The following is a 16,588-nucleotide window of genomic DNA, read 5'->3' as shown; positions in this document are numbered from 1 at the left end:
CAAGAGCTGCTAAAGATGCATTTACTGCTCACTGCTGCTTTCTTTGTACCCAGTTTGAGATGAAGTGATTGCTTTCAGAATTTGTGCAGCCTTTTGGTGCCCATGTCATCAATAAATGAAATTAGGGCTTGATATGGAGATAGTCACCCTTCTTATTTTTCTCAATATTCAGCTTCTACTGGGAACATTTTTAAAATCCCTTTAAAATTTAGTGCTTGAGTGTTAAATGGCTTTAAATGTACAGTGTGGAAGTTTGATATTCTGATTTATCTTCCCATGCAACTCCAGACACTGAGAAATCTCTTTAATGGGATCAGCAGAGGTATTGATGAGTGTTATCTTCTTTTTTCTTTCATTAACCTCTACCTGTAAGGACATTTCCACTGCTTGTTTTTTTTTTCACAGGATTATGGACTCATGTTTTTCTCTCCCAGAACAGCTTTTAAAGTTATTAACCAGTTTTAGCCACAGAGGTAGATTTCTCAAGGATAATTAATTTATTCACATGTTTTTTGAAATCTTGTGAATGAATTGGTGTCAATGTTGCAGGATTTTGTGGCATTCATAAAAACTTCCTCAGTAATATGCTCAGGACAGATGGGGAAAATTCATAGTGGATCTGCTGCAGAATGGTTACAAAACCTCTCTTAAATCACCTTTTCCATCATTATTGTCCACTTGCTTTTCCCATCATTCTTGTCTTTTCCTGGTTTAATTGTAGATTTGCTTCTCTGAGTCCCCCCTGTTCCCCCTTCCACCTTACCAATGCTTTTAAAATTCTGCATTATTCTTTCCATCCTCCTTCTTGCTGGATTTCTTCACTCATTTAGGTTGGAAAAGACCCTTAAGATCATAGAATTATGGGATGATCTGGTTTGGAATGACCTTAAAAATAATTTTGTGCCATGGGCAGGGACACCTTCCACTATTCCAGGGTGCTCCAAGCACTTCCAGGGACCCAGGGGCAGCCACAGCTTCTCAATGTCACCACCTTAAAAAAAGAATTTTGATCTATGACATCAAGGAACAACTGGACATGGCACTTAATGAATGGCTTTAATTAATATTAATTAAAATGAGTGGTGGGTGCAGGTTTGGGGTGTGCTATAAAAGCAGAGCTGCCTGCCACACAAAGAGTTGCAATGTGAACATTTGACAGGAAAATTCCTTGCCTGGAGCCTGTGTTGCTGCCCATGCAAAGGTGTAAAAATCCCCTCTCTCAAGGCCTTTTGGGTGAGTGATGAGCAGCTTTGTGATCTCCTCATTCCTGCCCAAAGTGGCTCCAACCCAGAGCTGAAATTGGGGAAGATTGACTTTTCAGTGCCACTGATAGTGCACAATCACAGCTGGAGACTCCTCCTTAGAGATGATGGTGGCAGATGAACTGAACATCAAAATTTGCTATTTTTGTAGCCCTGGCAGTGCAGGGAGGCCCATTTGGGAGTGTTGGACTGAGCAGGAGTGCTTGGCAATTCTTTGCCATTAGTGGTGACTTCTGAGAGCTGTTTCAGTTAAAAAACCCTTTTTTACTTGCCTGCTACGTGTAAAAATCCATAATTATTTCCCTGCCCTCTGCAGTGGTAGAAGGAGTTTGTTGAAATACATGTGAAAGAATTTAAAACAGATTTTTGTCCAAGAAGATGAAAAGAACACCAGTAAATTTCCCTGCACTGTCAGATAAAATAGCTTTACAATAAACTTCTGAACCATAAAGATCAGGAACTGGACAACTTAAATTGTCCTGAAAAGACACCACATGTTTAATCCTCTTGAAAGCAGAATCATCAAATCCTTCTTATCATTGCTTACAATATGATTATTATTTTTTTAATGCTGAATTACAGAATCCTGATGCTTTTATCTATTGTGTTCCACAAAAAAAGCCTTCCAGTGTGTGGAGCAGGGATTACTGAAACAGCTGAAATGGGAATTTTTTCCACTGCTGTATTCAATTTAAGGCAGGGATGGTATTTTAAAGGTATTTGATACTTCTGCTTCATTATTTTTATTAATTATTTTAAATTAACAGGAGGGCAAAATGACTTATGGCTAAACAGCTGCTGAAATAAGTTATTATCTCTATATTTGATTCTAGAGGTGTGGGAAAGATGGGTTATGAAGAAGGTTTGGTTGAAATAATTCCCTCTCTTCCAGGGGCATTGAGAACAATTGAAAAAGTCACATTAAAACTCCACACAGTCATTTATCCACACAGCAGGAGTTCCTGCAGAAACTAAAAATTAGGAGAATTTTTATTAACTGACTTTTTTAACTCAGTGCACTTATTGGTGGGAAATTTTATGGGCTTACATATTTTGAGATGTATTGAATATATTTAATGTTTCTCTTCTTGCACAACATGCCTGTGTCTCTGTCACCTGTTTATCAAATTTAAGTCCTCCAAGACAGGATATTTCAAAATATCAAAAATATGTCAAACCCACATATTTTTGATAGTGTGAATCTCAGAAATGAATTAGTTTTGTAAAACAAGAGCTGTTAGCACAGGCAGGTAGAACCTAATTCAAAGAATCACAGGGGAAAATCTTCTAATCCTGTTTTTTCCAGCCCCCTCATAAATCCAGTGTGATTTGCTTTATCCAACATTAATGGGATATTTAAAGGAGAATATTCCAAATATAATAGGAACTAACTTTGTTTTGTTACTTCTAGACCATGCACTGTCTTGTTTCTAATTGAAATTAGTATAAATTGATTGATACCCACATTTGCATTGGAAAATAGGGAATGTAATCTATGCAAGAGTGCCTTTGGAAAGTAAAATATTAAATATTTTTAAATTATGCACACTTAATTGCATTGTTTTCGTATTTCATTATCCTATGTGCTTGTCTGAAATATTCCTGCACATTACCAATATTTAACAGTTAATAAAAATTTCTGTCCTTGGAGGAGAGCTTTGTACTGAATTCCTGATTGGAGGAAGTGCTTGGAATTGGGAATTTCAGTGGAAAAGTTGCTGGATGTGTTGGCAGTTAAACTTGTATGAATTTGAAAGTAGAGCTTATTCTTGAGAATGCTCTTTAGAAATAATGATCTTTAAGGAAACCCACTGCTGTTTAAATGCTGGGTTTTACAGCACATAAATTACTTTTTTAGTGTTTTTAGGATTTTCTTTCTGCTGGTGGGCTGAAGGGATGGTTCATTATTGTTTTCATTGAGTGCAAGGCTAATTTGGGTTATTTATAAAGTTACAGCAGTATTTGAAACCCACTAAATTTTAAAAATAATTCTCTGCCAGCAATACTGATGCACTTTAGTCACAACATTTTCCTGTTTTCTCTCCTGTGCTGCTCCCAGCAAATCCAGGGCTTTTGAGAAATCATCTTTTCCACTATCCCAGATTGCTCCAAGCCCCATCCAGCCCAGCCTTGGACAATTCCAGGGATGGGGCATCCACATCCTCCCTGGGCTTCACTCTTCCAGTGTCTGAGGGAACAATTTTATTCCTTTTCCTTCCAATTTCTTCCTTCCTTCTCCTTTTGTGGGACCTGTGAAATTTAGATATGGACCAAACCAGACTTTTTATTTGGCAGAAAGAATAAATCGAGGCTGTTTGCATATTATAATATTTGCTTTCTACACATCTGAAGTTGAAATGTGGGTGGGAAATTTGTTTTAATTGTTGGAGCCACCAGTGTGAGCTGGGAAGGCACCAAGCATGTGGGCTGCCTGATCCAGTATTTGTGAGTGTTAATGCACAATTAGGAATTTTCCTGGTGACATTTTCATTAATTCCCCCTGTGCCAGCAGCTGAGGCAGGTGATGGAGCTGAAGGCAGCCCTGAGGTGCCTTATCCCAAAGGATATTATTAATATTCCTACTTAAAGGGATGGGAGAACATCCCCTGGGATGGGATCCATGGTGAGACTGCCCTGATGTTGGTTATCGACACCAAATGCTAGAGGTGAAAGCAAAAAACTGCAGGAATTCACTGGGAATTGGTTTTTCTAGCACAAAAAGGAGTTTTCCCTTGGCTGGCTGTGGTTGGGAGTTTCCTTGGAGTGTTGTCTGGGGAATGTTTCAAAGGGATTGTTGTGTTTAGTCCATGAATTTTGGTGGAAATAAAAGAGATTTTAGCAAAGTTTATCTGGCTTGAAGAGTGAAGAGGCTGAGTGAACATGGTGGTGGAAGAGGGCTAATTTTTGACTAATTTCATATTCTTTAATTCTTTACACCCTCTCCCTTCAACTTTCTTCCTTCTCATGTTGGGTAAGTCTAGAGGAGGCCACAAATTTAATAAAGTGACTGGAGTACCTCCCCTACAAAGAGGCTGAGAAAAGTGGGGCTATTCAGCCTGGAGAAGAAAAAAAAAGTTGCATGGAGATCTCAGAACAACCTTCCAGTATTCTGTTCACTGGACAACATTTTTTCTTTTTAATAGCTAAGCTTAACTAGAAGGAAAAACAGAACTTGGGCATTTTTTGCGTGTTTTTTTTTTTTTTTTTTTTAATTAATTATCTGAACATTACCTAGCTAAGTATTTTTTAAAAGACATTTGATTGTATCAAACCTAAGTGTCTCTTCATTAGTAACTTAATGCACCTGCCCTTTCCAGAGGATTTAGTGAAGGTTCCTGCTACTAAATGCTGTTTGCATTAATGGGTTTCTTCCAAATGCAGGGCTAATGGGCAGATTCCCAGCTCTGCAGGCTGGAAGTTATTTGAATAATTTGTCCATATCACATTCCTGATTTCTTAGGCTAACATTTCTGAGGCTGCAGGTGTCTCCTTTCCCTGAGGTTTGTTGTTTACTGCTCAGGGTGTAATCCTGACATCCTGCTGATTGTTTCTTTTCTGTCAAGCAGCTGCTTTAGAGAGAGAGAAAAAAGTTATGGATTTGGATCTTGTCATTAACAAGGGCTGAGGAGCTGGAGTCAAATACTACAAGAGTTGTAAAAAACCATTCTGTACCAAACTGTTGTAAATGTGGAGGATAAAATTGCTGCTGATTCCTCAAGAATTGGCATCACATAAAGCTTTGCTCCCATCCTGCTCATGGTGGCATTTGGAGTTCCAAGGCAGAACACATTTTTTTGGCATCTGAAACATCAGGAGCTGTTGGGAAGTGAGAATTCCTTCAGTCCCTTTTGCTCCTCTGTCCTTATCAGTTGTCCCTGAAACTACCCAAAACCTTCTGAATCCTGGGAAATTTCTGGTTCCTTCTTTGTCTGATTTTGAAGCACAAGTGGGAGAGTAAATACAAAGGGTTAAGCAAATAGCTTGGGACACTCATATGAAGGATTAAGCAAATGGCTTTGCACAGTCTTTATAAATGTATTTTTAATAGAAATCAGGGTTTGTGGCATTTTAAAAAGGTGGTGGAATAAGCCTCTCTCAGGTTTGCCAAAGGATGTTGGATGGATTGGAATCTTGGTCTCTGGAGAGGAACTGAATGAAAGTGTTGAAATCTGTTTTTTCACAAGGGCACATAGTGACAGGACAAGGGAGAATGGCCTTAAACTGAAGGAGGATGGGTTTAGATTCTATTTTTAAAAAAATTGTCTTTTAAACTTTGCCTGAAGAATTAGTGGACAAATAAGAAAAGTCAGGGTGCTGTATCCCAGAGGCCAAAATGGCAAAACTTCCCTGTGCCTGGACAGTCTCTGCTTGGTCTGCTCAGATCCTTGGAGGTGCTTCCTGAATTTTATCCCTGTTGACCCCATCTGGATTCCAGACTTCCACCAGAGTTTCTCTTTCAGTGCCCCCCACAGCTGGACAGGGGAGAGAAAAGAGAATTAATGGAATTCCCATGGAATCTCCTGGGAATGTCAGTTCTGGAGCAGCTCCTGCCCTGGGTTGTTCCTTTCGTATTCTCACTCCACTCTGCTCTGTCCAGCTGCATAAAACTTCTTTTTTTTTCTTCTTAAATCCATTATCCCAGAGGCATCCCCACCATTCCAGGTTGGCCCAGCCTGGTGGGTCCATCCTGGAGCTGGCTGGAATTTGCTCTGCTGGACATGGAGGAAGCTCCCAGAAGCCACCCCCAGAGCCTCCTGTCCTGGTGTGAAGGACAGGTGTCTGCTAAGGCAGGCAGGAGCTTCTCTTGAAATGGAAAATGTAAATCCCCTCTCTCCAAATTATTGTAATTTTGAAATTAAGGAGCTCTCAGACAAAGATATGGGAATAGGAATAACAGTTCTTTACTAGGAAAATTAAACTAGAAATGCAGTATTACACAGAACAATCCCAAACCCTGCCAGAGTCAGAATCCAAGCTGACACCCGTCAGTCAGTCAGGGTGTTGGCACAGTCCCATTCAATGGTGGCTGCATCCTCCTGCAGGGGCAGATGTGGTTCAGCTGGAGCAGTGCTCCTGGAGAAGGTGCAGTTTCCTCTGAAGGTGCAGGGATGATGTGCAAAGGTCTGGTTTTCCTCTGGAATGCAGTGGAAAGAAGGTCCCTTGGTGTCCAAAATGTCAGTTTTTATCTGGGTAGGAAAGGCTTGGCTCCTCCCCTGGCTGGAGCATCTCCCAGTGGGATGATGGAATTTTATCAGCCATGCCCTGGGACTCACTGGCCATGAACAGGAGATATCTCCTGGAGGGAGGATGGGAAAAGATAAAGGACACTTCCCCAGCTGCTTTCAACAGCTGCCCATTAACAGAGGATATCTCCCATGGGGATCAGGGGCACTGCCCCAGCTGGTTTAACAGATGGGGACAGAATTCACACTGCTGGTTACATCCCACTCCCTGCCCACACTAACCCAGTACAACCATTCTGTGTCTGGGCTGTTCACTGAGCACTTTGGTTTCTCTCAGAGCATTGTGCAGCCCCAGCTGTGGCTGTTCCATCCCCACTATCCCGGTGCTTTTCCATTCCCCTTCTCCCAGGAGAGCTCTGCCAATCCAACACCCATCCCTTGGTGTGCTGAGCTATTCCTGAGGGTTTGGAGTGTGTTCCCTTTCCTGGCCTCCTCACAAATGGGTTTGTGATGGGAGCTGTGCATTAAACACTCTCACACTTTGTGCTCCTGTGGCATGCAGGTGTGTCCTGCCTAAATGTACCTGCCTAAAAATCTTCCCACTTTGTCTGCTCTGGGATCAAGCTGTCACTGATTCCAGCATCCTGAGGAAATTCTGTTGTTAAAGGGGGTGGTGGCTGGAATGGCTATGCAATAATAATTTAATTTTTAATAAAATAATATTAATATATTAATGTTTTAGCAGTCTTGCAGCCCCTAGGTTAACATTCTCTAATATTTCAATGGTCAACTGTGTGTTTTTAATTCTCTGTAGTGTGAGCAGAGATGGCCATCAGAAATGTTATTTAACATTTAATGGTAAATAGTCTTTTCCTGATCCTCTCTCAAATAAATTATCTTTTTTCTCTTTTTAAATGCTTCTTCCCCTAGAACAAATCCTTCCTCCTTGTAGAACTGCAATTTTTTTTAAACCAAAACATCATAAAGCTCCCATTTGGGAGCTACCCAATTATATCTTACAATAATTCTATTGAATGATCTATAGCTCCACTTTTATTCCCTATTAGTATTTGGCTGATCAATGGGCAGCCTAATTGATTGTTAAGGTCAAATGTCTTTATTGGCTGCTGCCCCAATCTTTCCTCATTATGACATAAACCATCCTCTGGTCTGTTAGAGTTCTTGTACTCATTTTTGTACACCAGAACCATACATTTCATTCTGTAGATGTTGATGAACAAGATAATTAATGTTGTTATGTCAGTCAAAATAATCCCAATAAAATTTGGTTTCTTTTTCCACCCAGTTTTGTGCTAGAGATCTGTTGAAAAGTTCATATTTCCCTCTGAATTTTAATTTTAATATATTTTTAGGCTGGGGTTTCACTGGTAATTCCCAAGTTTCCCCCCATTTTTCCCTGTGTTTCTGTGATCTCAGCATTTCCTGGGCCTGGCACGATGGATATCGATTCCTGCTGCTTTTCCTAAGATGTTTTTAACTGGATTAGTTGGCCAAAACTCCCATAAAATTGATGAAGCTGCTTCATTCATTCATAAAACTCTTTATTGAGGCTGCTTTAGGATGGGCAGAATTGCTGGGAGTCAGAACTATAACAGCAATATGGAATAATGATTTTTGGATAATCTTTGCAGATAAATCCAGCTGCTGGGGATGAGGTCACAGAGATCCTGCAGTGCCTGAAAAATGAACTTCCCTCCCCTAGCAGGGGTTTTGTCCCTGCTCCAGGGTTTGTGGCACTTTCTGGGCTTCACTTTTCCTGAGTTTTGGGTGGGATCAGATCCTGGAGCTCTGGGCTTCCATGGAGGGGAGGGAATTCCCTGGAAATCCAGAGCATGGCAGAGGTTCAGCTCTGTCTAGGTCAGGCTTTAGTGCAGGTTTAGGATTAGGATTAAACTGGATTTTGCTGTTTTTAGGATTGTCTTTTAACCTTGTAGGATTGGTGGCTCTCCAGCTTTTCTCCCTCTATTCATATTCTTGAAGAAGTTGCTTTCCTGCTTTTTTTGTTCTTAACCAGACTTTTATTAATGCATCTGACAGAATCTAAGTGAAGGAAATATTCTTTCCATATCTGCTTGATTAAAGAAAATCAGGAGAATTTGGGGCAAAATCTTTGTCTAGGAACTAGAAATATGAATATTTAGGATGTTGTAAGAGCTTTGTTGTGTAAAATGCATCTGAAAATACTTGATTCATTACACAAAGATATTTCTTTTGATTCTATATGAATAAAAAGCAGCATTTTATGACTTCACTCTTTATGTCTCTGTCTTATCCCCATGGTTTTACTTTACAAGACATATTTCTGAAGAAAAATAGTTTATATAATGTATAGTCCATGTTGTTTAGTTTTTGAAAGATTGCACTAATTGAAAATTAATAAGGAATTTTTTTAAAGGCTTGCTGGTGTTCTGCTACAATTTCAAAGATGGTTAAACCACAAGAAAGCAACTTCAGCTGCTGTGAGGGAAAAAGCAAATAAACAATTGAGGGCACTGTATTAAGCAGTTGTTTCTGTAATTGGGAATGAGTTGTGTTCTGTTAAGATTTCATTGAATTTTCTGTTAATTGCAGTTAATGATGAAGACCTGAAGAAAAGAATAGCTGAGGAACTGGCACTGGAACGAGCCAGGAGAGACTCTGAAGCTCAGAAGAGGAGGTTGGTTCATTCATAACAGCATTTCAAACAAAGTTGGACTTAATGCTTTTATTTTATTTATCTGTTTACTGGAAATAACTGAATTTTGTGCCCCAAGACAAAGTGGCTGTGGGAGCTCTGGGGGCTGCAGCAGGTTTGGATATTTAATCCATGTTCAACAGCAAATGAGCTGGAATTTCCTTCTAAGAGCTGATCCAAACTGTTGCTCTAAATCTCTTTTGACCTCTTGAGTGTTGCTTTTTTTGCTGCATTTGAAGCTGAAGCTTTGCTGATTTCTCTAGAGCCCAAATAATCACTTTGTGCTGCAGAGACAGAGCAGGGGTGGGGTCCCTGTGACCCCAGGGGCTGAGCAGAAGTGCTGGAACAGCAGCAGAAATGGGAATTCTGGAGATTTCTGGGAATTCTGGAGATTTCTGGGAGCTGCAGGATGTTTTGAGGTATTTGATTATGTAAAACACTGTATTAAACCACTTCACATCAGTAAAACCTTTTTGATTCCTTTCTGTATATTGATATATTAATAATTTTTTTTTTCTCTGTGACTGGAAAGGCCTAGGCAGAGCCATTATTAGCAATTAAAAATTCCTTTTTAAATTTAGAAATTTTGGTATATGCTGAACTTCTGTGTTTATTTCTCCTTTCAATGATTGTTGTAAATAAATAACACAACACACTGAGTATAAATATCAATATTCCACATTGTCCTTCACTGAGAATGGGGAGAAAGACTCATTATGATGGATTAAAAAAAATTAGGCTGTAATTAGTACTACTTCAACTGTCTGCATAGATCTCAATTGTTTCTTACCCAGCATTCTGTTATTTAATTGAGTTAGGTTGATGGAGTATATAATTAGATAGGACTATATTAATGTCCCAGGGAAAAAAAAAATCAGGCTTTTCTCTTTTTTTTTTGCATCAGCAATAAAGGAAACCAATAAGTTACAATGAAATCCCCCCTCTCCTCAACTGGGCTTTGACAGGAAAACTTGGGTTATTTTTGAGCTTCTTGAGTGCTCAAGACTTCAGCTAAATGGGATTAAAATATGGAAATATTTGGTTTGCAACTTGAGCTTTTCTCATGTGACACTTTCAGTGTCTTCCAGAATTCAGCTTGCAGGGGTTGTGAAAGGGAGGGAGCAGATGGGGTAAAATATCAAAATAAATTCATGATAATGATAAAGAATGGAAAAATATCAAAATTTGTTAACAACTTTACTTCTTTTCTAGTTTTGATTTATTTAATTTTTCGCTGTAGCAAGGATTAGTTTTATTTTTACACAGTATTGGTAATTATAAAAAATCTGTTTTTAATAGAGTATAGAGGATTTTTCATCTTGGATGAAACAATTATAAAAATGCAGATCTTTTTCCTTAAGTAAAAATAAAATCTTTATGGGCTGAATATGGTGGAGACTTGTGTTTTGAAAACATTCAAGAAACTCACATTGTTCAGATAAATTATTTTGTCTTGCATGTGCAGAATGTTCCAGCTAATAGAAACATGGAATAGAAACTGTAATAATCTGTAATATAAATACAAACACATTGTTGCAGTGTTGGAAAACAGAACAAAAATCTGATTTCTACATTTAAACTCCTTATGATTTGTTAAAAATTTCATTTTCAGTTCATAACCCACTTATTTTAAGAGAAATCCTGTTGGGATGTGACATAAAAATTGAAGTTTTTACCTCCAGATTCATCTTATGGAAGGCATATTTCACATGTTTATATTCTCACTTCTTTCTCTAAACTAGGGTTTTTTCCTAATCTTTAAATTAAATAACATTTAAACATAAAAATATCTGAAACTTTTGACTGTTTGTTTGTCTGATTCCAAACTGTTCTGTGAGCAGTGTGTGACCACAATTTGGTTTGATGGCAAAATGTCTTTTACTCATTTCAGACTGTGAAGGGAAGAAATCTTAATTTGAACTTCTAGATAAATTATTTATTCACACATCCATACAGTACAGATGGGCTGCTCTATATAAAGTTAAAATCTGTTCTTATTTTGGGGATTAGAGCTGAAAAATGACTCTTAAATTGTATTTTAATGCCATCAACTCTCTAACAATATGTGAATGACAGCTTCTATTTAACAGGACTTGGAGTAATTAATAAATAGTGATTTAGATCCACCTTAGAATATATTTCCTAAATTCTGCACTGATTCCACTTTACTCCTCCTTTTACTCAGCTCAACTCTTTGGGCTGACTTTTTTGAACATTTTGTCTGAAAAGCATTTTAATTTCAGAAAGTTCATTTAGAAAATTGATTATCATTGATTTCCAACAGAATTTGCAGTGTCTGCAATAATAACTGGGAGTAGTTAATGTGTCAGAGCTGCAATCTTAGGGTGAAACTCAAGGGAACATAAAAATGAAAAGATGGACACAAAAACTTGAGCTTGACAGTAGTGACAGATAATAAATGATAATTAAGAGAAAATCTGAATAAAAATAAGAGAAATCCACTTGACTTAATGGACCAATGGGTGATAATTTGAATTTTTCCTTTTCTCTGCTTATTCTGGACAAGCTCAGTGAATGTTAAGCTTGTTTTTCCAATTTCCCAAGAAAATGAGAAAATTTTTAATGTTATGGCTTTGAGAACAGGCATTGAGAAATAAGTAAATTTCCTTCTCCCATCAGAGAACAGAGTGGAATTTCTTCCACTCCATCTATTAACTTTGTCCTTGGCTACAAAGCTGCTCATTTGTTGGGCTCCATGATAATGATGGTGCTCAGTAAATCTGTTTTTCAAGTTGGCTTGATGAAAAATGCAGGCAAAGTAAAAAGTATTTTGAGACAGCAAAAAGAACAACTTCTATCATCAGCATAATGATAAAATTTTAGATACTGCCAACCTCATCAGAGTGCTGGATTCCTCCACTAAAATATACAAACCACTGCTTTCAGAGGCAAGTGATGGATGTGATTTCCCATGGAAATTGAATGTTCCTGAATAATGACTTGCCATTTTTTTCTCCCCTGAAAATCAGAGAAATTTCAGTCTTTTTATTTTGCTAATCATTTAGCTCAGGCTAATTATATCTGGGAGGGGTTCAGTTTCTTGCTTGGCAAGTGTTTCCCAGATTTCCCACTTTTTAAATATGATTTGGCACGGGGCAGATATTAATTATATGTAGAGTGAGGTGTTTTTGCAAACTGCTGTGCATGGCAGTGCCTTCAATAGTGCAAGAAGTGTATTTTGTTGAAATTTTCAATATATTCATCCCTGGAATTGTGTTGGTGTGCCAGAAATCTGTAACTTGCACTTTGCTCGTGTGAGGTGCTGTGATTCCAGGACTTGTTTCTTAGAGGAAAACTCTTGCTGTAAGGAGAATTTTAAGGCAGGAAAAGACTTAAAAATAGACTTTGGTTTGCTTTGGTGGCCCTTGAGTAATTCTGCTGCCAGCTCTGCTCTAGAAATGTTTAAGGTATGACAGAGGAGGAGAGAAGAAGGATCCAGGGAGAGCTTCCAGCACATTGCAGGGGCTCCAGGAGAGCTGGAGAGGGACTGGGGACAAGGGATGGAGGGACAGGACACAGGGAATTGGGGAAGGAATTCCTGGCTGGCTGGAATTGCCAGAGAATCCCTGGAGTGTCCCAGGCCAGCCTGGGATGTGGGAAGTGTCCCTGCCATGGCACTGGATGGACTTGAAGGTCCTTCCCACCCAAACCATTCCAGGATTCTCTGGTGGTGGTTTTTGCTAACTGAGATTTTTCTGTGTCTCTACCATGGTGATCAAACTTGAGTAACTTTTCTCTTAAAAAGCACATGAAAAATCCTTTCCTTGAGTAATGCAGCTGGGAGCTCACTGAGCATTGCCTGGGAATGAATTGCTGATTCTGTTCTCTGTGGCTCACTGGGCTGCAGAGGGTGTGACATTTCATCTGCCATCATGTACCCTCTATTTGTGACATCCTCATCTGTTTGGAGGAATCTTTCTAAACTGTAAATCAGTTTTGACTCCACCCTGGTGGCACAGAGTTGCTCTATGGTGTGTTATTAAAATTGTAATAATTAATTTTTTTTTATTTTTTATTTTGTTGTGCTTCAAGGAAGGTCTGGAGATAAGTGCTCATCACTCTGGGGTTTCATTGATGCTCTGAGTGCTTCTCCCCAACCTTTTATTTTTTGTCATGTCTCAGCAGTACATTGCATAAATGATGAGCTCTTAGTAAACCTTGAGTAAAGAGTTGGTGCAGAACAAATTCACCAGTGAAATGTAAAGTGAAAAAAGAATGAAGAAGAGTATTGGACAAGAAGCCTTTGGGAAACTGCAAACCAAAATTGTTATATTAAAATCAATACTGGGGCTTGACCTTTCTGTGCTAGTGGATACTTTAAAACTTCTTATTGATTTCTGTTGTAATGACATGTTTATTCCAGTTTCCTGGCACAGGTGTGGAGAATGAGGGGGAAAACAAAATGATGGATTTCTTTATAGTATTAATTTTATATTTCAGCACGGTAAAGGTATGAGGAACATCTTAATGTATCTTCAGTTCATATGGGGAGGGAATTAATTGTGGTGCAAATTTCTTCAAAGCATTCTTTTCCTCCTCAATTATTATTTTTTTTCCTAAGTAATCAGCTATGTTGAATTGGGAAATTCGCTTTTTCTTGTAGGATTGTCCTCAGGGGAAACAAAAAGCTGCTTTTTAGGAATTAGTTGTTATTTTGTCTTCTGCCACAGGGACCTGTTGGTATTGTTTGCATTAAGTGGGAAGAGAATCTGGAAAACTCCATCTTCTCTGCTGCTGACAGTCAGAGGAAAAACTGGGAATACTCAGGAGCAGTAAAAGTGATGATAATTCTTTTGACTTGGGATAGGTCAAAAATAAGTTTCATATCTCCTGACAAGAGAAGCTGCACTGGTTTGGTAAAACCAGAGATCCCAATTGATCATTACATCAAGGAAGGCAGGGTGATTTTATAGGGGCAGTGATTTTATAAACATTTAAAATAAACCCTTTTTCCTTGGAGGGCCCCTTCAGCCTCAGGGCTGTGGAGGCAGCAGCAGATTTTGGCCTCACTTCCCACCTTGACTTCCTCCCATTTTTCCTTCCCAGCCATTCCATCTCTCCAACATTTTTTCCCCTCTCTCAGCAGACATTTCTCTTGTCTGATCTCACACTCAGCAAAAGATTTAGTAGTGGATTTGTTCCTCAGCAGCTGTAATATTCCTGAGGTCTGAGGATTATGGGATAATTCTGGGAAAAGAGGGAACAGGAGGGTCAGGCTGGGGCAGGGTGAGGGAAGAAGCCAGGATGAAGTGTGAAGGAATTTGGGATTTAAACAGAGGTTTAACTCTGAAATAAGTGCAGTGAACAGGTGAGCTGTTGGAGCTGGTGCCTTTTTGGGCAGCCAGTTCTTCAAACCAGCAAAGTTTAGTGTGTGATTTTTACCTGCAAAATGCCAAGGAAGCATAAAAGTGTTTATGAAGTTGGGAAGTATCAAACTGCCTTAGAAGCCTGTTTAAGTTTTATTGTTTTCAGAAGAAAAAAAAAGGTGTTTGGCAATGGCAGAGTTACTCTCCAAGATTTCCTGCTCTGATTCTCCATTAATAGCATTATGTCTGGCTCTCAGGATATGGAGAGATGAATCTTGGAGATGGGAGGTGGAAATTGGAGAAAGCAGAGCCATAATTCACTCCTGCCTTTATAAACCCCAATTTCCAAGGGATTATTTTTCACTTGGATTTTAAAACCTGCCATCTCAGCTGACAACTTGGATACCAAGCTTCATCTTGATCAGTTTATTTCTAGGAGAGATGGGAAAATGACTTGGAGCCAGTGAGAGAACATCCACAAAAATAATCCTGCCTCAGAGTTTCAGATTCAGGTAGGAAAGAGGAAAACTATTCCCCCCCAGGCAATTTGAAACAAACCTTTGCTTTCAAACTGCTGAGCTCTTTCATTTTGAAAAGCAGCAAATGAGCAGCAGAGAAACACTTAATAATAATAGTCATACTAATAAAAATTTTTCAAACTGTCACTTCATTTTCACAGATAATTAATGTTGTCATAATTCCAGGATTGCTTTTTTAGATCCCAAGGGGAAGGATATTAAGTTGGAAAGTAATTTCAAGTGGAGTTGTGTGGCTAGCTGAACATACACAAATTATGTAAAGCAGTTTTACAGTTCTGACTCGGGTTCTCCACGTGCCCCTGGCATAAAGGTGGGAATTTGCTCATCTGTTTTATGTCTGTATAATACTGATCTAAATGCACATGTTTTAAAAGCATATTTTAAAATCCTCTCAAACAACCTGCTCCCTTTTCTACTCACCCCTCCTCCTTCCAGCACCAAACACTGCCCCAAAAACACCCCCACAACTCAGGAATATCCAGGAAAACTCAACCACTGACAAGAGTCACTGTCCTTGTTGCTCTGAGTGTTCACAAGCTGTCCATGCAAGTGCTGTTGATAAATTGAATTAATTGGAGGAAGTTGAGTAAGATAAGTGAGTTTTGAAAGGAGTGTCTTGGATCTTCTGATCAAGGACTGGCACATAAAATCACGTGGCCATTAGCAGGGATTTTCCCACTGACAGATGTTAGATGGGGTTGGAAGGCAGCTGGGAAAGGGAAAAGGATGATGAGGATGTTCTGCTGGATGGTGGGGCTTGGACTGATGGGGTTTGAAACAGGGGTAACAGAGGCAGTAGTGGTTATATGGGACAAGGTGGAAAATACTCTTAAAATTGTATTTTCTGTGTTTTCTTGGGTTTGAGAAGAGATATCATGGAATCATAGAATCATGGGATGGTTTGGGTTGGGATGGACCTTCAAGGGGCAGGGATACCTCCCACTATCCCAGGGTTTTCCAAGCCCCAGTGTCCAGCCTGACCTTGGACATTCCAGGGATCCTGGGGCAGCCACAGCTGCTCTGGCAATTCCAGCCCAGCCAGCAATTCCTAATTCCCTGTATCCCATCCATGCCTGCCCTCCTTCAGTGGGGGGCCATTCCCCATGTCCTGTCCCTCCATCCCTTGTCCCCAGTCCCTCTCCAGCTCTCCTGGAGCCCCTGGAATGTGCTGGAAGCTCCCCCTGGATCCTTCCCTTCTCCAGGTGAGCACCCCCAGCTCTCCCAGCCTGGCTCCAGCCCTGGAGCAGCTCCATGGGTTCCTCTGGATTTGCTCCAGCAGCTCCAGCTCCTGCTGCTGAGGCTCCCAGTGCTGGGTACTGAACTCCAGGTAGAATTTCAGCCTAAAGAAAGATCAGAATCCCCTGATCCTTGCCCTCCTTGCCACTATCCAACACATCCCAAACTCATGTGGGACTTGTGTCCAGTGTGGGATGGAACAAAGATGAGGGAGGAGTTACTGGGATGGGAAAAAGTCACCAGCAGCTCAGGGATCAGTGCTGGAATCACTTCTCTGTTCTCAGTACCATGAATAATGAATCAAGGGCTAATTTATATGCATGTATGGCAAATGTTAAGGAGGAGC

At 39.7% G+C, this 16,588-nt stretch overlaps 1 protein-coding gene across 2 annotated transcripts in view; it reads left to right on the top strand.

Annotated features, from left to right (window-relative positions):
* Window positions 1-16,588, top strand: part of CHCHD3 (coiled-coil-helix-coiled-coil-helix domain containing 3) — a 121,300-nt gene that overhangs the window by 10,214 nt on the left and 94,498 nt on the right. For both annotated transcript variants that reach the window (XM_056482454.1, XM_056482455.1), the window contains exon 3: window positions 9,038-9,122. In XM_056482454.1, coding sequence (XP_056338429.1) covers window positions 9,038-9,122 — 85 coding nt within the window. The remainder of the gene's footprint in view (window positions 1-9,037; window positions 9,123-16,588) is intronic.

This window comes from Oenanthe melanoleuca, chromosome 1A, assembly GCF_029582105.1.
Source record: "Oenanthe melanoleuca isolate GR-GAL-2019-014 chromosome 1A, OMel1.0, whole genome shotgun sequence".
Classification (NCBI taxonomy): domain Eukaryota; kingdom Metazoa; phylum Chordata; class Aves; order Passeriformes; family Muscicapidae; genus Oenanthe; species Oenanthe melanoleuca.
Note: the sequence above shows the minus strand (reverse complement) of the source record. Positions and strands in the feature narration are given on the sequence as shown.